At 37.3% G+C, this 26,044-nt stretch overlaps 2 protein-coding genes across 2 annotated transcripts in view; one reads left to right on the top strand and one right to left on the bottom strand.

Annotated features, from left to right (window-relative positions):
• LOC110062721 (ferric reductase 1-like) overlaps positions 1-11,917 on the top strand; it is a 12,047-nt gene extending 130 nt beyond the window's left edge. The window contains exons 1-13 of the mRNA XM_020769673.2: positions 1-11; positions 1,682-1,737; positions 2,980-3,159; positions 3,656-3,754; positions 4,753-4,811; positions 5,104-5,186; positions 5,940-6,059; positions 8,208-8,323; positions 8,923-9,009; positions 9,490-9,587; positions 9,788-9,846; positions 10,109-10,341; positions 10,963-11,917. The exon at positions 1-11 is cut by the window's left edge and continues 130 nt beyond it. Of these exons, the coding sequence (XP_020625332.2) occupies positions 1-11; positions 1,682-1,737; positions 2,980-3,159; positions 3,656-3,754; positions 4,753-4,811; positions 5,104-5,186; positions 5,940-6,059; positions 8,208-8,323; positions 8,923-9,009; positions 9,490-9,587; positions 9,788-9,846; positions 10,109-10,341; positions 10,963-11,076 (1,315 nt within the window). The 3' untranslated portion in view covers positions 11,077-11,917. The remainder of the gene's footprint in view (positions 12-1,681; positions 1,738-2,979; positions 3,160-3,655; positions 3,755-4,752; positions 4,812-5,103; positions 5,187-5,939; positions 6,060-8,207; positions 8,324-8,922; positions 9,010-9,489; positions 9,588-9,787; positions 9,847-10,108; positions 10,342-10,962) is intronic.
• Positions 11,918-12,194: 277 nt separating this feature from the next.
• Positions 12,195-26,037, bottom strand: LOC110062716 (E3 ubiquitin-protein ligase TRIM23-like). The gene is made up of 7 exons (XM_020769667.2): positions 25,892-26,037; positions 21,844-22,528; positions 18,801-19,078; positions 18,073-18,325; positions 17,693-17,803; positions 13,227-13,351; positions 12,195-12,848 (listed from the first exon to the last, which is right to left on the bottom strand). The coding sequence occupies exons 1-7, from the start codon at positions 25,937-25,939 to the stop codon at positions 12,678-12,680; spliced, it is 1,671 nt and encodes a 556-aa protein (XP_020625326.1). The 5' UTR covers positions 25,940-26,037; the 3' UTR covers positions 12,195-12,677.
• Between the last annotated feature and the right edge of the window lie 7 nt (positions 26,038-26,044).

The raw sequence follows: 26,044 nt of genomic DNA, 5'->3' as shown, positions 1-26,044 counted from the left end.
TCTGTCTGAAGGTGAGAGGCTCACATTAGGTCTTACAGCAATCACTTGCACACAGTCCAGCGACTATATTATCCGCAGATTTAAAGTTTGTTTTTAAAGTCGTACTAGTGAGGACGAGGGAACTGTCTTTTGAAGTGATGTGTAAGTTGTTCGTGATCACTCCTGAAGTGTTCTTACATTCATGTCACCCAAACAATAAGATCAGTGTGATTTGATACGGTCGAGTTGATAAATCAGCTCAAGAACTGAAGGTCTTTGTAAATGTATGTTACGTACCAGAAATACAAAATCGAGTTGTGATGTCAGTCTGAACTGATCCGGATTTCTTTTCCAGGGGTGGGGGAGGGGGGGGGGGCATACCTTAAAGTGTGGGTAGGCGTGTTCTGATGGGGTCTAGAAAACCCTACTGTAGGTCAGATTCAATATGCTAAAGTTTGCTACTTCAACCCTTGGGGTAATGGTTAAGTTCCCTGGGGGGGGGGGGGGGGGGCTCCCATATGGAAAGGTCAGGAATGCTCGTCAAAAAAAAAGTTTTGCAGAGGTCATGGTTTGAAATCCCCTTCAAGCCTGGATTTTGTTAATCAGTTTGTTAGCACAGATACTACAGTTAGTGTTTTTCACAACTTGTCCTAAATAATATTGTGAAGTTACTATAGATTTATTACAACTAGTTTATTGGCAGAGTAACAAACAAAATGAATAAAATAAAATTTGCATTGTGATTTAAATTTTTAGCATATAGTTCAATATAATTTAAAGTAGTTAACTACGAGGAGGAAGAGGTATTTATATGCATTCTTAGTACTTTGTTAGTATCAGTGGTTCGCTTTTCAAGCATCATTCAGCAGTTGAGGCATCCAGGCATGTCTCAGTATCTATTTATGCAGTTAGTGGCCCTAATCAGGGTCCATTCCACCTCTGAACGGTCAGGGGTTTCAGTTGCTGGGTTCCCAGTCTTAGCGACGGTCAGTGGTCTTCTCTGTTAGGCTCAGGCTTGCATCGCATCTTGCTAATGTTACAGCTTACCTTCTGCGTTACATTGTACCAGGCTGGTGCTTCTGTGTTCTTTGGGGAATTTTTGTTGGATTTATGTAATTAATTTTTTGAAACTATTTATTAGTATTTACTGTTCTTATTTTACTTTTTGCATCAAAATTCTAGTTTCAGTGTTGAATGGTGCCTGGGATTTCTGCGGTGGGGGAGGGGAGGGGAAGGGGGCTCGTGGCTGAGTTGGGGCCAGTGCCTGCCATGTGGGTGGTCTTGGATCGTGGGGCTTGGGTTACAGAGCAAGTGTTGGGTTTGTTTTCCCTGGGCATCTAACTTCCACTTGTGATGAATGTTGTTAAAAGTAAAATAGAATTTGAACTTACAATGGGATTTGATCCTATTATTGATACCAGCATGTTATCTTACCAACCTAGCTATTAAGATGTCCTAGATATGTTTGGAAGAGGTTGATTGTGGGTTCTGATATCCCATATATGAAGGCCATGATAAAATTACTAGTTTGAATAGAATATAGTTACAAAAAAATAAAGAACTATTGAGCTGTCAAAAACGTTAATCATATACAATGTACCTCTTAAGTAATTTTGGAACAATTAATTCAGCAAGGTGTAGAGACCTGCTGGGGAAAATCTTACTACCCTATTGTAACTTCTGAAATTTTTTCTCGTAACAGTTCCAGTCAGTGACAGTAGAATTCCACCACAAAAGCTTCCATCTCCTCGGCTGTTGGTAAGCTGGGAAACAATTAGATTTATATAGAATCTTGTGTTGTTGCTGCGGTGTACTAATATTACATTAAGAAGGCTGAAGTAGGATGAAGTTAAGAGGAACTGAGGTGTGGGTATGTTAATGTATGATGTACCGTGTCTGTTTTTTTATGAATTATGTGTGTTTACAAAAATATTGTATGCAATTTCAAATGAATAAAAATGGATAAAATACAAAAAATGAAGTTTTGTTTTCTTGGTTTTGCATATTCATCTGTTTACTGGAGGAGCTGTGTGTATGAATATAATATGCTAATACCTACTGGGTGTTTATTTGACACCTCCCTGTTCTGTTTTCTAATGGTCCTAGGGACTTAAATGTGTCTTACAAAAGGGAGGGGTTAAATTCTCCATCTAAATACACCTTGTAGTAGTTACTGTAACAATTTGTAATAGTTGTATAACAAAAATTCTAATAATATAAGATGGTAAGGTGTTTTACAAGAGGCTGCACGTACAGGCATTTTTCACCTGAGTTACTTTTCACATACTCTCAAAATGCCACACTGATGTGGCTAGTTATGGGAGGTGGTCATTTACCAGAAAAGGGGATTAAATGTTGGGTTATAGCCTGTAGTTCTAGGCTTAATCCATGCACAAATGCATCTAAAAACCTGAACAAAAACAAACACTACCCAAGAACACATCTAGTAAATCAAAGAGATTTCAACATGTCTAGTTTGAGATTTCCAAGTTGTTAATACAAGTAGAATACAGATGAAGCAATAGTCACTTGAGAACATCACACACGAGAGATAAAATGTTCTCATGTAAAATGAACTAATATCAAGTTATCATTTTATCATGGATATACATGCTGTAACAAGGGTTATTTATTATTATTAAGGGTCTTGTTACCCATAGTGAAGTTGAATCACATGAAGACATTTTAGAGGCTGCTTATCAGAGGTGGAAAACAATAGATTCATTTCAAACTATCAGTACAGGGAGGTTGACGGTAGTCTGCAGTGAATGATCTAAATCATGTACATGTAATATCTGCTTACATATTTATAATGTAAGGAAACATGTTGACAGGTGAAAATAATTGACTCTGAGAAAGTTATATTATTTTACTGGCAATGTTGTCTAGCTTAGTTGGTGTACCATATTACAGTCATTAAAATTAATGTATGAAATTTAATACTGAGGGTGAATTAGAGCTTATTCATATATTTTTCTTCATGGAATCCTTATTCAACAGTTCTCTACAGCTGGTTGTGGAAAAACAAAAAGCTGTTTCTTTACGCCATACTCTTGTGGCTCATCACCAAACAGCTGCGATTACTTCCTGACGTACACACCTAAAGAATCATCCTTTATGTTTGAAATGAGCAGCAATAAAAAGTGGGTAGCAGTTGGATTTAACCACAAGGCTGTAATGGTAATCAAAGATACCCTTTAATATTTTGTACGTATATTTTAGATGTCAGCTGTCCTTTCCCTAAATATTTCTTCCTTTTACATGTAAAAGAAATCGAGTTATAATACTTACAATGTCTTTTCTTGTACATAGCAAGATATACAGTTATTTGCATATCATGTATTTCATGATTGTATACATTCACTTTTGAGATTTTGGATGATGGTACTGAAGTGATGCAAAATTGCACAATGATCACAAAATTTCATTACTACATTACAGTAGTAGATGTAAAACTTTTAAGTTTACTAAATTGTGAACTGACTTGTCTAAATGCAGATTATAGATATTTGCTTCATAATTTGTAACCTTCACATACCATGCTGAATAAAGATAGATATTTGATCAATTGATCAGCACCTGGATGTATAAATTATGCAATGCAAGGCATTTTTGTCTTTTTTTTTTATTAGAAAAAAGCATCAAGGTAATTACAACTGGTACATTTTCATTTCAGGATGGAACAGATTCCATTATATGTTCCGTTACAAATGGAAGTACTTTAGTTGGTCATTATCCTATAGAGGGATATCAAACACCAGTAAGAACAATGCAGGTAAACTAGAGATGACATTATTTTTTGTGCTAGAATATATACCAGCTGTAATTACAGATAGGGAGGCGCGGTGGCCTCATGGTTAGTGCGCTTGTTCCCGGAGTGAGCAGTCCGGGTTCGAACCCTGGCCGGGGACACTGTGTTGTGTTCTTGGGTAAGACACTTAACTCTCACAGTGCCTCTTTCCTCCCAGGAGTATAAATGGGTACCGGCGAATTGTTGGGGAATCCTAACAAATTGCGGGGGAGTGACCTGCCATGGACTAGCATCCCGTGTAGGGGGAGTAGAAATACTCCTAGCCGCTTCATGCTACAGAAACCAGGATAAGCTGCGGCAGCTATGAGCCATTCGGCTCCAAGGCTTCACTTTTGTAATTACAGAAGTGCACTTTCATCACTTTGAACTGAATTAACTTCATTTTGATTGATTAAATGTTTGCCAAAAATGTATATTTTTTATGTATAACTCTTGTTCAACATGATTTACTTCCAGACATCTTTGGAGTTTCCATTGTAAACACTAACTTCAGTTGAACCACTTCGACTAATTAAAAGCCACCAAACTGCATTGTATCTTATTGTGAAATAATTGTGGGTATGATGCCGGACAGTGCTATAATGAAACCTCTGACATAATTGGATGTGGAACAGCTTATTACTTAGGCCCTAAGCTATGATTCAGCCCCATGATGTAAGACTGCCAACATGGCAGGCACTATCCGCAACGTAGCCACGAGCTCCCACAACCTCAGAGAACCTAGGCACCAGTCACACTGAAACTAGAATTTCAGTGGAAAAGTAAATATCAGCTAGGGCAAAAGACGCATCAGCATCATCATCTTCATCGTCATCATCATCATCATCATCGTCATCATCATAGTCCACTTTAGGAATAAAACTATTCTTTGCCTTACAAGTCAAAAGTACCTCCAGTGTAGTCTATTTACTTACATAATTACTGTTGTGTTTATTTATGGCATACTACATAATTTGTTTCAGTCTGTAAAAGGGCTGAAAGTTGAGCAACAATCTTATGAGGATGGAGCTATCAAATGCAGGTAGCCATTTTAAAACTCTGTTAGGATTTTTTAAATATTGTAATTTTTGATGTGTTGTTAAAATGCCAGTGTTCTCATTTTTCATCACTGTTTATCATTTGTTGATTATAATTTTATAATTTTATACATCATATAACTTGTTTCTGTTCTTATCTCTGTAGATCTCTCATTAGAAAACTATGATTATCAGCATCAATTTTGTCAGTGTCATTACTCATCCTATATTATCAGTAAATCACTGTTTTCAGTAGAAGCTAAATTCTGTTTTGTGCCATTATATTTACTGTTGTAGGTTTGGACGAGATAAACAGGATAATATCATGGCTGCTGACCTAACTAAGCATCTGTTTATTATATTTGCCATAGGACCAACAGGTATTGACAAAAGTACATTGAAATGTATGGAAGATTCTAAATGGAAATATGGAAGATTATCTTAAGTTGTCTTTGTTTGTTTGTGGGTTTTTGGATTAATTGCCACTTCCAGGTTATAATTTATATTCTCTGATACTATCCATTATAGACAGTAAGCTAGAAGATACTGCAAAAAATATCACCAGATAAAATGAGGGAAAATTTCTCTTCTCAAAGTACTTGGAATTTCATAAAACATTGAAAAACAAATTTTAGTGTAGCTAGTATACTTTCAACCTCTGTGCCCGGGGGGAACTCATATAAAAAGGACAGGCGTTCTCGTCAGAATTTTTAAAAAGAACCCCCTAAGAGGTACCAAGATCCTGTTTTGTGGGCATGGCATGAATTTCCCCTCCCCCCCAAGAGGTACCAATTCTTACATAACACATTATCTCCTGATATATTTTTTCAGCTCAATACCCTTAAAGGTACTGCAAAAGCTCTTGCTGTGCACCTTTTGAGGCTTAATACCCTAAGAGGTACCAAGAGAGCTTTTTTAACCGCTAAAAGTCATGACGAGCACCCCCATCATTTTTATATGGGAGTACCCCCCTGGGCCTCTGTGAAGGCCATTCAAGGTATATTGCACCAAAGGTACATAGATTTGCCATCATAATCCAATTTTGTTAAGTTAAAAGATTATAAATGTTGCTGATTGTTTAAAGAACAAATATTTTGTTGTGATTGCTTCAATTGATGTTTCAACTTGTTCAGGTCCCGATAATTCTCTTAAAGAACACAGTTGGAAAGCTCACTCCATGAGTCCAGTGAATCTTGCTGAAATTCAGATCCTGGAAGCTTCTGTTTATGACTTGTCATTCATTCAAATACATGGTAAATAACTGTATGCTATCTTGACACTGTTTACATAAAGTTTAGAACTTTGTACCTGAAAAGAGCTTTTACTACATGGCTACATGCATATTTGTGACTTACAATTGATTCTGTGGTCTACTTATAAATATAACTCTTCTGTGTGTGATAGTACATGGAATACATAAGGCTGTAAAGCTGTCAGCAAAGCAAACTTTTCAAGTAGATGTGAGGATGGATGCAAATAATTATAGAGAAGGAACTTACTAACTGTAATAATTTGATTTAGTGCCCCTGAGGTACTAAGTTTAGTTAGTGCCTGGTAACCAAGGAAGGACGCTTATTGGAGAGCGAGCACTAACTAGGGATGGAGTGCCTATTTCTTTCTGAACATATACATCTGACTGTGGTTCAAACCTTTAATAAAAAAAGAAACAACTAGTCTGCTGGCAGCCGGTTTTTTCTCTACGGGTCACTAGGATGAGTGTTTAGTCATCACGAACGCAAAAGGGTGGTATGGTGGTGGCTGAGCAGGGAAGAAGGCGGGACAAGGGTGGTATGACCGAGTAGGGAAGAAGGCGTGCATGCCATGCACATGTCTCCTCCTATTCCCCTTTAGCCAAAACATCTCACCTCATAACCTCTACTGAATTTCGAGAGAAAAACAGACTGCCGGCATCTAAAAAACAACAAAAACCATACTTTAGCTCAAGAACTGTAATGATAGAGCTCTGACAGACATAATGTTCGGTAATTTATGTTCATACAAAAAAGCAGCAGACTTCATAACTTGTTCATCTAGTCACTCTATTCTTCAAAGTAAGCATAACAGAATGATGTTTAACTTGAATTCAAACTAAAAAAATCTTTAGTTGATATGCTCATTTAATGTCACTATTCTGTTATTCAAACAACTAAGAGTAGATGTAATGCAACCAGGTAAAAGGTAACACAACACAATATGCAAACAACAATATGGTGTAATTGAGGGGGACACAGCCCTGTGGCAGGCTTGACGTGACTTCATGATAGGTGCACAAACAGAAAGCCTTGCTTATTCACCCACTAACGTGGGAATAGAACAAGAGTATTGGCAGAGCCTTTCTTATCTCCCCGGCAAAGCACAGGCTGGATCGGACAAGATAAAGGCTAGGATATAAGATGGCAAGACACAAACAATGCCAAAGCTTGGGGGAAGTCGCTATGCAGACTTAATCGAGCCATGAGGAGTGACCCCAGTTTATAGGCAAATAGCAAATAAAAGCCCTTCTCCAAGGGAGGAAGGGTGGGAAATTTTAAAGTTAAATTGTTACAAACTGTGTACTCTTGTGCAAGCTGCCAGGATAATGCCCTCTGACAGTGTATTGAGATTAATATAGCAAGACAGTGTCTCAAAGTTCAACCAATAGGTACAGCTGTACTATGAACTAAATAGACGCAACATGGCGAGCTTGTTAGCAATGAATGGAGCTAACAAATATATGGGCCAACCTAGGAGAAGCTAAGATATTTTGCTAGATTATACCACGAGATAGAAGCTAAAATACAGACATAATAGTGTTTGTGCTAACTGCTAGAACAAGGGAACGTTCACTCATGAATTGAGCATTCAGTATTGTACTATTGTTTATCCTACTGGATTGCGTGACAAACATAAACAGCCTAACCCTCAAGGGGTGTCATGTTCCATTAACTGCGTTTTACTGACCGGTAAAAGCAGTATTAATAACAGCTCTATGTGTAGTACTCAAAGTTAATGATCTCTTGTCAGTATTGATCATTCAAGTAATCTGTAGACAGGAAGTTTTAGTGTCTATCAAATCACATTGCCCTATTGAAAACTTTTTTGTTCTGTTCTGTTCCTCGGTTGGGACAAACAAAACTGACTGTCCATGATAAGTGTGTGTCCATAGAGCAGGGTTCCACTGTGTCTGTTATATTTCCCCATAGATTGCTAATACTGTATGTAAATTTAGGCCCTCTGAGATTGTTTTCAATTGATAAAAAACCAGCAGTAGTAGAATCTGTCTTCTTGTTTTATTTTGTGAACAAGGTGGAAGGGGGAGAGGGGCTATTTGACAGGCAGGACTTGACAGGAAATAAATGGCTGCTGGATACCATGCTGCAAACAAGTCATTGTTACTTTTTGTATTTAATTTTCTCTTGAAGCGGTTTTGATGGTGATTGCATGGGTAGGATTTGCGACAGTTGGAATGTTCATAGCGCGATTCATGAGGCCAGTGTGGGGTGAAAAGAATGTTTGTGGAAAGAGAAAGTGGTTCCAGGTAAGTCACAGAAATGAAGCTGAACAAGATGGCATCAAGTCATCTTTAAATAAAGGTTCTCATCTTATCTTAGTAGTCTTAGCTTGTTGGGAATTATCCAGGTTAAACGATTGAGTGCAATGTACTGTCTGATCACTATACATGACTTTTTGGCAGCCTTAATTACCAGCCTACTTTCCAATCATACTTTTCTGTCTCCTGGTTAGCCTTGTATTATGTAGTTAGTCTACCACCTTTTACATTTTCAGCTGTGAATTTAGGTAACTAACATTGTTGTGAGCCAGTTAAGGCTGCCTCAGATCCTGAACCTTTCCCAGTATCTTGCTTGGTAGATACCTTTGCTGACATAGATGCATTCAATGTAGAAGTCAAATTTTTCAGAGCTTAGTCAGGCTCATAAGTACAGCAGTATTGTACACATCCAGGTACCCTACCACATTGTCAGGATTCCCTGCACCTTACTTTGGTACAGTAAAGAGACACTGAAATTCAAGTGTCCAGCCAACCCGGAACAAGAAACAAAAGGATAATAATGTTAAGGCCTTATATCCCATTGCAAAACTGAATTTGTACGGCCGATATTTTGTTTGATCAATCAGGTACATCAAGCCTTGATGATCATTACAGCACTTCTAACAGTAACAGGAGTTGCATTTGCTTTTATATACGTTGGTCACTGGTCTCAGGTAATAACAACTACTTGTAATTTTACAATAACAAATTGTTGTCTAGTGAGAATTGTATGAATACCTACAGAATAAAGACATAGAGGGGGTCCATAGGGTAGTCTGTCGCCCTGGTCTGTATCAGGTTCTGCGGACTGGGAGTCAGTGTTTTCAGGTTACCCCTAGGGAAGTTTGAAGAGCACTCAGGCCACTCGCGACGGGCCTGCACCTTGAGTAACTCCTACGCTTCTTTCATGCTCTCCAAACTTTCCCCTTGCATCACAAATTGGTGATGCATGCTAAAGCAATGGTCTGTTGTTTATTTCATGACTATTTTCATCCATTAATTCTTTTAGGAGACAATATTATTAAACAAAAACTTTATTTTTGTCATGTTGCCACATGTTTCAACAAATTTCAAAACCCTTAATGTAGGTTCAGCTTCCTTTACATGCTATTACTGAAAATCAGATCATAATAATTATTTGTTCATTTACGTAGGATGCCGGTGCTCATCCATTCATTGGCATTATCGTACTATCAACAGCAGTTATTCAGCCACTTGTAGCTTTTTTCAGACCTCCCCCAGATGGAATAAGGTATGTTATTACTGAGTCTTCTTTTAAATTTCAGGCTTTTACTTACATAATTTTGTGAATTAATTCATGTTAATGTTATAGAATGGACTGATGCATATACAGTGGAAATATTAGAATTTGGATGGGATAGTTTGTTTCGTAGCAATTTTGTTACAATTTTGACAGCCTTTTTTTTAATGTTGTTTCATATTTTGTTGAAGACGCAAGCAGTTTAACTGGGCTCACCGGAGTTGTGGAATAATAGCTTTAGCATTAGCAGGTAAAAACACTGCAGTATCTTGTCCTTTTAATTCAACTTTGAATAGCTTCAGAACCTTGTCTGCCACTTGATATCAACTAGGATATGCCAGAGCTTTGATTAGGCAACTAACTGCGAATTTTGGTACGGTAAACCGGGACATGTAGAACACACAGTTTTGTGGAGGTCTCAAAGACTAGATAGTAATAGATGTACAACCTTGCTTACTGCAGCTGCAGCACCAAATATGAAACTCTTTTTGATATAATCATTTCTTTTCTAGTGATAAATATCTTCCTGGGTTCTGTACTACCAGTCTTTCACCTGGACGATTCCGCTGTGTATGTGATGATAGTGTACCTCCTTGTACTAGCAGCAGTGGTGGTGTTTGAAATCTACCTGGCACTCGTGAAAGCAAAAGATGTTAGTAACTATAGCGTGCTTTCTACACCTCAGGATGACGAGGTTGAACTCACTTCAGCACCAGTCAGTAGAACTCAGAGTGACATTAAAAAGGTAAGACTTGTAACAAGCAGTAAAGGCATCCTAATGCTCCAGTCACAGGAGCGAAGAGGATGAGTGAGTGAGTGTGACCAGCAGTAAAAATGAATTTAAATGCTGTGTTAATTTGCAAAGGATCAGTGATCATCAAGATTGAACAGGTTGTGCTGGAAAATGTACATTCAACTTGAAATATCAGGCTAAACGTTTGTCTTTTCTGAAGATTAATGATAATGGCATAGCTTTTACTGTTTGAAAGTTTATCATGGTTAATAATTGTTTTACGTATAAAAGTTGCTTAGGATCTGACTAGCACCCAGTCACTATTTTACAAAATCTAGCCCAGGAACTCTGGAGTGTGCCTTCTGAGAACACCCCCTCCTGACACATAATATGACGTTGCTTTAGACACTCTGGGCTTGATGGTCTATTTTGTAAAACTGAGTAGTGACTAGATCAGATGTGATTCAGACTAATAATCAGTGCATTAGTTATGCAGATCAGTCGTAGTTTCTCCCGACCAAACCCGAAAAATGGCACCCTATTCAAGGAAAAACAAAAACTGAGAATGGCATCAACGGGTCAGTGTGAGATATTTCCATTTGTTAACTTTGTTAACATATTTTGTTCTTTCAGATATTCAGGTTACACAATGTGATGTTTGGAGTTGTTATTCTGGTGGTCAGTGTTGTTTGTTTAGCAATGCTGGTGCTGATCACTGCACACGAGGATGCTGATGATGATGACTGATTTGATGTCACTCTTTTTAGCATAAACATAGGTTGAAATATGATCAAATTTCTGCTATTGATGTTTTTTTGATTTTTTGTTCTCTTCATGGCACATTCTTTCAATGACAGTAGCTATTGTTACAGATGCTGCTTAGTTTTTGGCAATGTTTTACCTCAATACCAGGAAGACTTCATCTTAAGGATGAAACTATTCAAATACCAACTCTGAATTTTGAAAGGGCATGGCACCATCCAAAGGAATTTGATCCCGGTGTATTGAAAAATACTTTTTTCCATGATGCTGGTGTAAAAACTAAAACTTATACAAAGAATTTCTGTGGGCATTAGCAGTTAGCCAGCCAGTAATTTTGCCATTTTTAGATGGCTGTGCTAAATGCACATTAGACTCTGTACTATTTGAGATGGCCTCACTCACTGAATGCCAATATCTCCTTCAATACTACACCCAAGGAGTTAAAACATTCACCAGTTACTAAGCAGCTTAATATTTGGGGTCAATTTGTATCCAGGAAAGTAGCATGACACAAAATGTTAACGATGATGTAAATGAAGTATGTTTTCAATGATTTGTAAACAGACAATGGTTTTGCAGTAAAGCAATTCTTCAGATTACAAAGTTGAAGTTTGTTAAAGTAGCACCTGTTCAAATTATATACATAGATGTTTTATACTTTAATCTACTATTTAGAACTTAATCTATTTGAAAATAAGGTTCGATTCACAAGCAGTGAAACTGTGAAGTTTGTATAGTTATAACATGTCTGTGATTCTTCCACTTGTTTTTGTAGTTCTTGCACATACGTAAAGGACATTAAAATTTGATGTTTTACTTTCTAGAATGCAGGATTTTGTTGCCTTATTCTTGGTGTAGGTTGTGAACGGTATGACCTTTAAATAGGGTGGTTGCCTTTGAAAAAGATCCACCTCCTATGTAAACACTCTTTGGGGTTGTAAAGCAATCTTTCACATTGAAATTGGCAAAGTAACACTGCTTAGTTTTATTTGTGATAACGGTGTTCCTTTTGAAAAGAACCCACATTATCCATCTGCCTCGGTTTTTGAAATGTCCTTATTTCCTTTACACCCCACCCCCAATTAACAGAGACAACCAGCAAATTATTCTTCAAGTGGTCATTTTTTAGTCTGATTACATAGCAAAGATGTCTCACGCAAAGATCACTTGCAGACAGCAATTTCCTTTGTTTTCTCCTCGTGTCATTTGAGATGGTTTTTATGCATGGATAAGTTGTGTATGGAAAGCAATTATCAAAAGAAACAAACAGATGCCCCTCCCTGATTTTTCTTGAGAAGCGCAGGCAGCTTTACACAGGATATAAACATATTCAGTCATGTGGGAACTTTCTATGATATAAGTAACTGTCAACAAGAGCACATGGATTATTACTACTTACATCAGTTATTCTAAACTCACTACCCTACACAGTTTTCATACTGTCTATCTCTGTTTAGGTGTCCATTACGCTTTACTAAAAATGACTACCTACCATCATTAACCTTTATTCACACCTTGATCCTTAGCTGTTCTGATCTGATTGTCTAAGCTAAATTGAACCCAGTTCACAAGTTCAATGATTCCAGTCACTGAGCAAATTCAGACATGAGCTGTCTTGCAAGCCAGTCTAGACCTTCATGTAAGCCTTTACCAGAGTGTGCATCACAGGCAAATATATTCCAGCTTCTACCAAAGCACAGCTTGTGAAGGGCAAGCTGTTCAGTGAGGGCATCAACACTAAGAGCACTTGGCAAGTCCTGAAAGAAAACAATGTTTTAGTCCTTTAATCTTCTAGATTATTAGCTCAGTGGTAACTTGAACAAATGAATGGTGTTTCAAATGTCCTTATTATCATAATTCTCTTAAAAGGAAATTATCAAATCACTCAAACTGGAGATATTAACGGTCAATGTTTTAATATTGAACAACTGAACATCTATTACACAGTGCTCCAGATAAGCAAGGGGTCTCAGGTCAAAAACCTGACAAGGTCAACTACATGACCCAACAAATTAATAGAAAATTTATAATGATGTGGTGGGAGTCCAACTTGCTGTAATTCTGTATTGACACCATGCCTTGAAAAGTTATCTGGAACCCAGATAACAGTTAAGAACTAGCTGTACAATTTGTACCTGTTTGTTGGCATATATCAGCAACAAAGCATCTTTCAGTCTTTTCTCTGCCATTAATTTTGCAAGCTCTTCATGAGCCTCTGTGATGCGCTCAATATTGTTGCTGTCAATCACAAAGATCACAGCTACGAGACAAAGCACACAATTAATTGGACAAAATACGCTGGGTATTTAACAATATAAAAGAAGAAATGTCATATTTGTAGGAATTTGAAATGTTTTAAGTTTGTGTTATGTACACAGCAAACATACATCAATGAGTATTTGTTTGAATGGTTAAAAATCGTTCGCTTGCTATTTATCACGCGTTCAAGATTGATAGGAAAGCTGTTCGAACTGATGGGGTTATCCATTCTGAAAATATATTCAGCCGTTCAATCAACTGCTGCCATCCATTCGAAAAAAATTTTCATGTGTTAGGACGGCAGTGGTTTTCAATTCAGAATTCAAAACTATTCAGCCTTTCGAACAGCAGAGGTTTTTCGTACGGCAAAGGGAATCCAATAAGATTCAGCTCAGTTTTCATGACGCTTTAGATTTGTTACAGAGCACCTCCCTTAGTTGGCATATATTTCTTTACAGATGTCAATATATTCATCGTTTCTTTCACTTTCACTGCAAAAAAATCGACGAACAAGATGCCAAAACAAAACTTTTCACCTGATTGTCAAGTTGTTTCCAACTTAGACACTATGGGACTCTGGGACGGGAGTGTCTAATCAGCATGGGTCGGGGGTAAACAGCATTGGTTGCTGGTAAACAGCGCTGGTCACGGGTAAACAGTGCAGTTCATGGGTAAATTGGCGTGGGTTGCGTATAAATTGGCGCAGGTTAACTGAGACAGTGTCATGCAGTAAGATGTTGTGAGTTAAGTACATTGCCAAAGTAAAATTTGTTTTGTGTGTTTTAGTATTTTATGTCTGAGCAAATAGTCACTGTAGTTAATCTTAACTTTAAGGATGTTTGCACTAAATGTTTCTGGGCATCCTTACTGCGCATGCAAATTCACATGTCACATCATGCATTGAACACACGATGGCCATTGCTATAGCTTTGCTTGGATTTAATGATCTTGGATGTTCGGTGACCCCTATTTTTCTTTCCAGAAACAGATTTTATTTACAATTATCTCCACATTGTCCAAAAATGAACAGAAAATCAATGTGGGAAGTTAAAAAAAATTTCAAGATTTCTGTCCAAGGGACATCGAATCCTGCCATCTTGCGGCTGCAAGGCGCGTGAAACTATGGTCGCTAAATGCGAACTTGCTTTGGGAACCTCACCAGTTAACTAAATTCACTCAATAGGTCCATAATATTTGGCAGAGAACCTTTCACTTCAAAGATCTAATTGCAATATTTTTGGGCTTACAGACACTGTGGCCTCATTCGCTAATGAAACCCAATTTTTTCAGATTTAGGGTGTTCTCCCAGGCATGTTCTCTCCAAAACAAAGTCGGTGACCCCCCTTTTTTTACATTTCTGACATAACTGTCGGAAAATTTTTGTACAAACGTCCTTAACAAGGCCTTTCTACACTTTTGTAATACTGAGAAACTAAAAATTAATGTTTAGAGTAAGACATTGCTTTGCTGGTTCAACTCGTATTTGAAAATGTGAAAGCAAGCTGTAAAGTGAGTGGCAATAAATCTGAGTATTTCTAAAATGCTAAACTACCTAATGATGTAGTATTGTAGGTGACAAATTGTCAGTAACTGAATCCATGATAAATAAGTTAATTATAACTTGCTAACTCAAAACTTGGTTGGAATTTACCAAGTTAGCTTTATTTATTTAGCTTTATTTATTAAACATCTCTCAGACTTGAGTAATAAACTTGATCACAAACTACAGCCGGTGTTCAGAAGCCTTAAAATTGGCGATGATCTCAAAGTACAAGAGCCAAAACCACCTTTGATCAATCAACAGTGCGTTGTTTACAACTATATATGTGATCTGTGTGATGCAGAATACGTCAGTTACACTAGCTGTCATCTTTACAAGCGCATTGAGGAACACCGATTTACCGCCATCGGAAAACACCTTCAAAATGAACACCGAGTTGATACAGTTGGTGACCTGACTAACAACTTTAAGATCCTAAAGAAATGTCAGGGAAAGTTCGATTGCTTGATCCACGAAATGTTGTGGATTCGCAAGAAGAAACCAAGCCTTAACACACAGTCAGACTCCATTTGCGCAAAAGTATTTGTTTAGGCTTTGAACAGACACTGAACTCATTACCAGTGTTTGACACCTCATTGGAATGAACATGAACATTGAACGGCTATCTTAATCTTAATTTATTCAATTTCGCACCTCTACCATTGGTATAAATTAGTTTACTTTTCGCACAAATATTTTTTAACTTGAAAATGGTGCCAGGATGACACCGAAACGTCGTTGCTCAGTTTTTTCGCTAATCTTTATTGTTAACTGTATTTCCAAATTTAATCTTATTAGCTTTATTTGTTGTGTTTTTAAAATGCTAATCAGGCAAATGCCAACCCACTCATGAATCCACAACAGTTCCATTTTGTTGGGTTGGCTTGTGTTCAAAGAAGCTTTCTTAAAAGGATCCTTAATTTTCATTCAATGTTAACAGTTTAGTATTTTAAAAATACTTTGATTTATTGCCACTCACTATAGTCTGATGAATAGTTCAGCCAATAAGACATCCTGAGAATGCTTAACCTTTGTAACAGCAGTTTCTGGTTTGTGAGAGAGCATAAAGGGGTTTGGAAAGAAAACACGTCTACACCAGAGGGCGAGTTACAAGCATGACCCATAAACTGTCCTATTAGTGCTCAAAGGATGCTACTGATAACCAATCAAGATTTTGTCGAGGAAAAGGTTGTTGTTATTCATCGTGGTAGATGCAATAATAAAATGTATTATCGTTTGTCTCACGATGTAGTCACTTGAGATGTAGATCACGACGTTTTGACTGCTTACTGCTAGTCTTCTTCAGGCGATAAGGTTGACTGATTGCACGGTATCATTTATATCACAAAGGTCGGCTGTGGTTGGTGCATTTCAATCCTCCTATTGTTCCATTGTTCTGGCGAGTAGCTGTTCCCTCAGTGGTCCGCTGTTGTACCGTTCTCCTGTTGTTGTGTTTCTTGATCGTGGGATTCCCTGTGAGTGCGGCAAAGTCTACATCAGGGAAACAGGGAGATCTATGCAGGAGAGGATCAAAGAACACGACAGGGATATATGACTCGCCCGTACCCAGACCTCTGCCGTTTCTGAACACACCCACGAGACCGGCCACTATCCTATCTGGAATGAGGTCAACTTTATTGATCGAGATCCTCACTGGTACACACGTAGGGTCAAGGAAGCTATTCACATAAGACTTCACCCTAACAACATCAACAGGGATAGTGGAATTGAAATTTCTGAAGCATGGATACCCACGATCAAGAAACACAACAACAGGAGAACGGTACAACAGTGGACCACTGAGGGAACAGCTACTCGCCAGAACAATGGAACAATAGGAGGATCGAAATGCACCAACCACAGCCGACCTTTGTGATATAAATGATACCATGCAATCAGTCAACCTTATCGCCTGAAGAAGACTAGCAGTAAGCAGTCGAAACGTCGTGATCTACATCTCAAGTGACTACATCGTGAGACAAACGATAATACATTTTATTATTAATCAAGATTTTATTTACAGTTTTTATTATATGGGAAATATCAAGAAAATCTGGTTGAAGGATGCAGCTTGCTTTCGCATTTTCAAACATGAGTTGAACCAGCAAAGTGATGTCTTACTCGAAACATTATTTCTGAAGCCCAAAATTAGGATCTGCTGATGCACGTTCGGTTTCATTTACGTTTTGATGGACATCGTAAATACTTTGTAGAACATCAAAACAACAGCTCATGGAATTCAACATACCGATCGAAAAATTTTAAGCTCATCAAATATGCATCCGTTCAATACTTTTTCTTTGGCAGGTGTCGAGAATTCCTTTGGCACCGTGCCAGTGGACATTGAGTGTACATTGAGCTGCTGAGCCCTACCAAGGCTATCTTTGGTTAACTTTTAAGCTTTTCTTTGTATTAAGCCAATTTTTAAACCGTCTAGCAACAACTGAAACAAACAAATTACATTTGTGGGTTTAATTAGGCCAATATTACTTAATTTTTTTAAAAATATCTTGACCCGTCAGAAATGAGATGCAACCGAACTAAAATTACCTTGGCCAGTCAACACGACCAGCCACAGTCCAAAACTTATTTTGAGCCCTGGCATGCAACAGAAAATGAAATCAGTTTGCACCCTTATACTTATACTGTCCAATAAAATAATGGTACCGTATGGTTAAAAATGGAATTGAAAAAGGCACTGGACGGGTACATTACTATTACTGTACTAAGTTCTACAAACCAATGTACATCTTCTGAATACCAGGTTAATAAGACTCTTGAAGTACTGTTGATGTTACTAACCTTGTGTGTTTAGATAGTAATGTCTCCAAAGTGGACGGAGTTTCTGCAGGCCTCCAACATCCCAAAGAGTAAACTTAAGGCTGCGATGTTCAACAGTCTCCACATTAAAACCTGACCAAACAAAAAAATGAACTTAACTGGACAGTATGTTTAAATACACTGCATTTGTTTAAGGGTTTTTAGGGTTTCTGCTATGGGAGAAAACCAAAATTCCTTAAATTTTCATGGACCACAAATCAATGTTACTGTCCACATTTTCTCCTAATTATAAATAATATATAATATAAAAAACCAAGAGCAGCAGCACCAATTTAAAATAAAATTCCATAATATCCCCCAACTTGCAGTATAACAAAAACAAGAAAAGAAAAGAGAGTTACCAATGGTTGTGATAGGTGAAACAAACTCATCCTGTTTCATTTTAAATAAAATTGAAGTCTTTCCAGCCCCATCAAGTCCCAAAGCAACAACTCTCATCTCCATTTTAGGCCCTATATGTACTCTGTTGTCTTTTGTGAAGGCCACAGGGATAGCAGCATCTGTATCACACAGGCTAGCAATGTTGGTAAACTGTTCCTGTTGCTCCTGTACTGTTTCCAAGAGACTGTGGATGCTGTTTCTGGCTTCTATCACCTACAGAGACAAAACATAAGAAAAAATGAAGTTTTACTGTTTCAGTTGAATGCTGAATAAACAGGCAACTGAACCAACAAATGAATTAATTAACCCACCAAAACAAACTATTGAACAAATAAACTAACAAGAAAAATAAACAAATGAAAGAAGAAATGATCAAAGAAAAAAACAATTGAACCAATGAGAAAATCAATCCATGTTAACTCTATTTGGTAAATACAACAAGACTTCATCATTTTCAGATGTACATTGCTAGCTAAGTTCTTGGACTAGCCGTCCATCACATTCACACTGAGGTAATCTGACATAAGGTTTTGTGGACGAAAATACCTAAGTTTATCTGCAGTAACCCAATGAGAATACTCATATCAGAAGACTACGAAAGAATCTTCTTAAAATACTGTCAGCACCTCGGTGACAAATGGCTGCAAGAATTTCCTGTTAGTCATAGCTGAGCAAACTCCTGACCCACCTCAGCATCACTCCTCTTCAGTGCCCTCTCACACTCCAAGCACACTGATGTCACTTGTGACATTAGCACAGCCATGTCTTCCTGTTGTTGTCTTAGTGACAGTAACTTCTCTCGCACATAATTGTTGACAACAGCAAGTCCAGCCTCTTCTTGCCTGTTGACTGTCTCTCGCAGATCATCAAAATATGCTCGCACTTTATTTCTAGCATCTTCCGCAGAACCAGAAATGTGGTGAGCAGTAAGAACACCCTGCCCTTCCTCTTGCATTACAATACCACCTACAGAGTAATTTAGACAGTGATGTCTTTTCTAAGTTCAAGTTCAAGTTCCCTGTATTTATCGCACTTTTAAGGGTGTGTTGCAAGAACTTAAAATAAAAAAATAAATAAAAACTTTATTTACCCTCAGCAGTGTTTATAGCATAAAGGCTAGTACAGTAGGGCCGAGCAAACAACTGAAACAAATAACTCAAATTGAACATAACATTGTTAAGAATCCCAACTGGCCAGAGGCAAACCAGTTGGCTATTTACTAGCTGGACGAGGATTTTTTAACTCGGGGTTATTTAGATGGGCTACTTAAATGGGCTAATTAAATGTAGATAAATAAGATGTTTAAAAATTCCAGTTATTATGTAGTTTTTCAAGAACTTTAAGTGAGGTTAAAAAAGAAATTAAACAATGCTTGTTCTTAATTTAGGGATAATTATTCATAAATTATTGCTTTAGAATGAAAATTAGCGATATGAAAAGTGAAGAACATTTCGATGACTCCATGTCATCATTATCAAGTTCAAAATACATGATAGAATTGAATAAATATAAATAGTAAAAATGATGTGAAAAGATTTAGGGAATCAAAAGGGTGTTAAAGTATTCAATTGTTGTGTAAAGAGTTTGGCGTGAACTGAATCTGTCTGCATGTTAAGTTTTCGTTTTATGTTCCTGATGAACAGCATTTTGTAGATCAAGTAGTCAAACTTTGTGCGGCATTTCTTTAAAACTGTGAATTGGTTGTAGATCTATTTTTTAGTTTAAGTTGTCCGCTAAGCTGCTTATACTATAACAAACTAACGCCATAAGGTGTAAACTTTTATTAACATTTGTTTAATTAATTAATTTAAATTAATCAATTAGCCTTGAAGGAAGGGGGCTAGCTGGGGCAGGTACCCAAATGCACTATGCAAAACGTGTCATACTTACGCTGGTTTCTTGAAAACATGATAAAGCTATAGAATTATATGTTTTCACAAATCTCTTGCTATCCTTGTGGTGCAAATCTCTTAAGAACAAAAGCAATTTGCTTGAAACGTATGCGCAAATAAGTTAGCCTTCAGTGTCGACCGCTAGTCCAGTTCTGGCCCTCTCTCTGTCATGCAATGCTACCATAGCACTACTTGACAGAGAGAGGGCCAGAACTGGAGCAGCTGTATTTCAGGTAATGTGGGCTCTCCCCTTTTTAGTGCAAATAATGCCACTGTAACTGCATATCTACTGGAATCACCCCTAGCTCGATTCAAGAAATTTCATCTGCTGTTTTATAACTACTGTGTGTTTGCCAAGGTTCAAAGAAAGAACGCTTCTCTTTAGCGGCTTGTTTATTTCCTCTTCTTTGAAGGGAGCAAAAACTTCATATTCAGCCGAAACTTTCCTGCGTTAGTTACATGTAAAGCTAGTGAATTTGTGACACAAGGAACTTCGCAATTATTGCTGCATACTCCATGGCACTTGATTAATTTCATCAGTCTTTGAGGTGACTCTCACCGATAAAGGATATAATTTGATCAAGTAACGATCTCTACTTTCAATACTTCTCGTTGAAACACTCCTCAGTTGTATTAATCGATTGCATTGTATATTAGTTTGACGTGAATAAGAATGAACTATTCATTGACTGGACGTGACCATTTGATAATTAGATTAGTTCTTGTTTATCTGTGAAATGAAAATTTGCGTTTGGAATAGAACAAAATCGTTCCTCTTTGATTTTTCATGAGATATTTAGCCTTATTCCATTTATCTCCAGCAGTAAGTAAAAAATACACCTCTTTCTTATATTTTCGAGGAAACAAGGGTATCGTGTTGCATAGCTTGGTGAGGAAAACAAAAGTATCAAGTTACATGTTGTCGTGAAGAGTAAAATTGTCTTCTCACACACCGCTGGGGGCCATGCCAAGCCAAACCACACAGCCTGACCTTTATTAACATAAGAACATAATAGTCTTACAATGACACAAAAAAGTGGCTAGAGAATAATTTCACCTCAACTTAACACATTCTACAAGTACTTCATGGGTGGGTGGGTGGGGCGTGTCAGGCAATGGCAGATGGCAAAACAAAAACTGAAACTTACACAAGCCATGTGACCTGAAACCCCCCGCACACCTGTACCCAGACTCCCAGCCGTGTGTGAGAAAAATGTTTTCTGCTTCTTTTGTTCCTCAGCCAACATAGAACCACACATATTTGCTACTTCTGTGTCTTATTAAATGTAAAATGGCCTAAACTCAGGGTATAACACCACAATAAAATTCAAAGCCGTCTTAACAAACGGTAATTGTAAGTTGTTTTTGGGCCTTGAAAGAAATATACAACATACACAATGTTAAGATTACATCTTATGAAGTTTTTGTCTGCTCATATCCTTCAAGAAGGAAAGGTCTAGTTGACTTCCAGGGGAGAGAATGGCATGGTTGAGGACCTATGTGACTACTGCATCAGAGCCCTAAATTGCACTCTGTACTATCTGAGATTGTCTCATTAGTTACTATTTATATTTATTCAATTCTGTCATGTATTTCGAACTTGATAATGATGACATGGAGTCATCGAAACGTCGTTCACTTTTCATATTGCTAATTTTCATTCTAAAGTGCTTTAGGAAAGTTTGTATAATCAGAAATTATTAATTGACTCAAATAAATCAGTAATTAATTTAAAATTGCAGACAATCTGGCTGAAAATAAAATAATTACAGGTCAATTATTATAATTTGCAGAAAAAAAAACACATTATTTTCATATTGCTTGAATCATTAAACAAACCTTCAATTGCCTCAATAACAGAGGACAGCCTCCCAGCTAATCCATCAACTTCGTCAGTGAAAGTCCGGACATGTTGTATAACATTAGTCACTGACTCACGCATGTTCTCTGCCTCCTTTTCCAGCAGAGTATGTTTATGTCCTTGATGTTTACCATAGTCACGACACACAAAGCACATCAATGAATTATCTTGACATTCTTCTTCTAAGCATGTAAACTCTATCACATGTGTTGAATGTTGTGCGCACTTGGGTTTCTCCTTTGGTCTCTCAGAAACAGGAATTCTTCTGTGTTTCTCAAGGGTTTTGGTTGAATGCGTGCTCTCTGCACAATCACTACACAAGTTAGTGTTACAGACCGTACAATAGATATTGGCTATATGTTCATCATTTTCATCACATCGTACAGTGTCATCCCTGCTCTCATTCTCACATTTCGTCAATGGTTCAGGTAATACCTGAAGTCTCTCAAGTAATTCCAACAATGCAAAGTTTTTCTTAAGACCCCAAACTCCTGAGTCACCCAGTTCTGTAGACTGTCTATCAAATGGACAGTAAAGTTGGCGTCCTTGCACAGGAAGGCGTGTCAGACAGTCATGACAAACTGTGTGTCCACACAATAACAACCTTGGAACTTTGTCACCCTGAAGTGCAAACACATCTTCACAGACACGACACTCTAACACCTGAAATTAATAAACAAATTCAAGGACTCATTCAGGGACTTTTCAAGGATCCAGCAATTTTCAAGGACTTTTAAAGTACCAGTATGATGAAATTCTCGATATTAATTTTTTTAAATTTTCGTACACAATAGGTCTCTCCTAGATATCTTGCCAAATTTCAATCTATTACAAACATTAGAACTCGCGGTTTTTGGACCTTTATTTCCGAGAATTTACGGCTGTCATTAATTTTCCTTGTTCCACGTCTTGGTTCAGAATTTGAGGAAATGATGTCCTTTTCTGAAAAATACCACACCGGCAGAGTTCACCGTAAGCTCCGGTGACCAGCGAAATTCGCCATCTAGTCATCCTTGGTGCACCGGCTACTTATAGTAAATAAATTATGAAAAAATTTTATTTGCAACAATGTGAGCCTATCCGTCAATAAAATCAAGCATAAAAACAATATGGCTAATTTTCTCAACAAATACGTAACGATTAAAAAATACAACTCTTATAGCTGTAAGATAAAGAAATCTGAAATCATTCGGGCCGTGAGAATTCCACTGGGCCGTGACAGCAGCACTGACATATTTGACAGCCAAGGTTAAGTTGAAGCTCAGTTTTTCCTCTGAAAATGAAGTGAAAAACCCAGCAATCGCTGTTCAGTACCAGAGATAAATTGAAAAGAAAATAGAAATGGCACAAACAAAGGTCATAAGTTGTTTTCTTTCAAAAATATAAAATTAGTCCTTTTATCTCCAGTCAATGTATGCGTAATTTAATTAGTTCTATAAACACAACGACACGCAACCCAGTCCTTAGCTCACACATGGAGGATTTTCGAGAACAAATAACTGCAAAGATTTCTTTCAACAAAAGAAACAAACTTTGCAAGATCTTACACAATCTTTAAACTCAGCAGCTGTAAGATGTTTGTGTAAATATTGAAAGTGAGATATAAAACTGGTGAGCTTATCGAGCAGGGAAGTATGAATAAATACATGCACTATTTCAAGGCTTCATTATTGCTGGTTTTCAGTGTCACGCAATTCAAAATAGATCAAAATAAATATCAAAACCGGTCAATAGATAAAGTCCAGAATCTGGGAAATGAAAGAAGGTAAATATGCAAAGACTCTCGCCAAAATTCTGGTCACATCAATTTTTCTTATGCGAGATATGCGGATAAATTTTTTACCCAAATTTATAGAGATTTGTATGGAGATGCCATGTTGGTGCCCATCCGTATGGGCACCAACATGGCGGCCGGAAACCAACAGAAACATCTGTCACTGAGTTTTGCTACAAAAGTGTAAATTTATCCCCCAAGGATCTCTAAAACACTAAAATAAGACTTTTTCTAAGACATGAACTGTTCAGATAGCCAAGTTCCCTGAAATAAGTCACTTTTTTAACCATCATGACAGCTCTCTAGGCCGTCATGTAAATTCCGCGTCACGCAAAAAGCTTAGAAATTCAAGCGTAGTGTATCGCAAAACCAAGAACCCATTCGGAGCGAAAATTTGTATGAATATTAGTTTTCAGCTGCTCTTATACATCATTTAAGTAAAATCTCAGGAAGATCAATAGTTTTGTAGTTCGAATTTTGGTGACGTCATGTGAAAACCAGCTATAAAGCAAAACATTTGCAAAATATGTCAAGTTTAAGTTTGATTGTATTAATTTTATCACTTTTGAAATCATGAACGAAAAACCCAAACTACCGCAAAGGTTCAAAACGTTGATGATGGTCCGCACGCTTAATCAGAAAAAGTTCTGAGCTTACATCCGCGGGAAACTTCACCAAGTATTACAGGCTTGTGCTTGCAACGGTTACCAATCACAAGCTTCATCACCTTCAATGAATTCCACCCCTAGCACTGTGTTAAAGCCATTCAAAACTTGCCTCTTAACAAAATAAATGTCAAACCTCAATCTAGTACCTTCAATGCCAGCAAAACTCTTTTCTCGTTTGGCTTTCTCATCTGTTTTTACACGTGTGATTGACCACAAAATGAGAATGTTTTTGACGTTTTTGATATTTTTTTCAAATTTGATAGGGATGACGATGATTAACCTGTTCAACTAACACAATACATGACATGTATGTTTTTCTCGGTGAAACTGCTTTTCTTTAACAAAAGAACAAAACCATGATTGTTTAAAAAATACACTGAAAAGCACTTTTTAGAACCCCAATTTCAAAATTTTCCCAGGGGGCTCCCAGACCCCCCAATAAAAGGTTGCGGTTGCACCCCCCCCCCCTTCCATGTGGCTCTGATAAAATCACTCCATGTCTTTTTATCGGCATTATCCACCGCCTAGTCAAAGTTATTCTCACTCTACTTTTGAAATTATAATAACAGTTAATGTGGAAAATTGCACAAATATACGAGCCAAAGTTTTTGTTATTCTTTATGCGAATTGCTGTACTAATTGTGAACTGTATCAAAAGCAGTAAATTTTATTTTGTTTATTTTGTTTATCCTTCAAATATTTTTCGCAATATGTGCAGTTTTGAAAACTGGGAAATATCTGAACTTATAATCCATCAAATATTTTCACTTGCATGCAATTGGCCTAAACACGTCATGTGACCAAATATTCCCCAGCTAAAACTGGGGAATATCCAAGAATATTCCCAATTTTCAAAACTGCGTGTGTTGCGAAAAAGATTTGAAGAATTATAAACACAATAGCCTCCATTTGGCATGAAAATATGCTCAGGTATTTGTCCTTGGACATTATCTGTTCCTCGAAGCTCACATGTTTCCTTGAGCTATGCTCTCAGAAAACTATTCATGACTCGGAACAGATAATGTCCGTGGACAAATATCCTCGCATGTTTTTGTGCCAAATGGAGGCTATTGTTTATATATTCAGTCATGTGACACATTTGGACCAATCGCATATGAACAAAAATATTTGATGGATTATAATGACCAATTCCCTCTATGAGAAATGCCCGCATGGAATCATGGTAGTTGTATTCATCAAAACAAATGTCCAGTCCATGATGATTAATACAACTACCATGATTCCCCGTAGGCATCTCTCATATAGGAAATTGACCACTGAGAAGAATAATATTTATTAGTTCAAAAAAAAAACATTAATTAAAAGTTTACACCTTGTGACGGTTTGGCGGACAGCTACCCCCTTAACCATCCTAAAAGTGCACTAAAGAAACAAAAAACCCTTAACATCCGTGTGTTCGTATCAAAGTAAGCTTAACGTAAGCTTAATAATAAGAAAACATCGTTCTACATACGAAAATAAATCGGAAAGCACATTGACGGTGTCTCCACATTCAAATACTTAAGTTTATAATTTAGCTTACATGTTAATTTAACTGATGTAGCTAAATTTACGTATACCCACATTTTGCCGAATTTTTGTCTTTACTACCACTGGTGAAGAGGCTGCCATGGTTCCACCACACTTAATTTTCGCGACTGCCGCTTTCTACTCAGCTTCCCTCAGCTGTCTAAGGTCGACGACAAAGAACTGCACAGCGGAATACAGATTGCCACA

Source organism: Orbicella faveolata, unplaced genomic scaffold, assembly GCF_042242905.1.
Source record: "Orbicella faveolata isolate gen_17 unplaced genomic scaffold, um_ofav_v1 contig_14, whole genome shotgun sequence".
Classification (NCBI taxonomy): domain Eukaryota; kingdom Metazoa; phylum Cnidaria; class Anthozoa; order Scleractinia; family Merulinidae; genus Orbicella; species Orbicella faveolata.
Note: the sequence above shows the minus strand (reverse complement) of the source record. Positions and strands in the feature narration are given on the sequence as shown.

Excerpts from the sequence above, each read along its gene's own strand:
- LOC110062716 (XM_020769667.2), bottom strand. The coding sequence starts at position 25,939 with ATGGCAGCCTCTTCACCAGTGGTAGTAAAGACAAAAATTCGGCAAAAT. Across the intron at positions 19,079-21,843 it reads TGTTATTGAGGCAATTGAAG|GTGGTATTGTAATGCAAGAG; the intron begins GTTTGTTTAATG and ends ATTACTCTGTAG. Across the intron at positions 13,352-17,692 it reads TTACTATCTAAACACACAAG|CTGTGATCTTTGTGATTGAC; the intron begins GTTAGTAACATC and ends TTTGTCTCGTAG.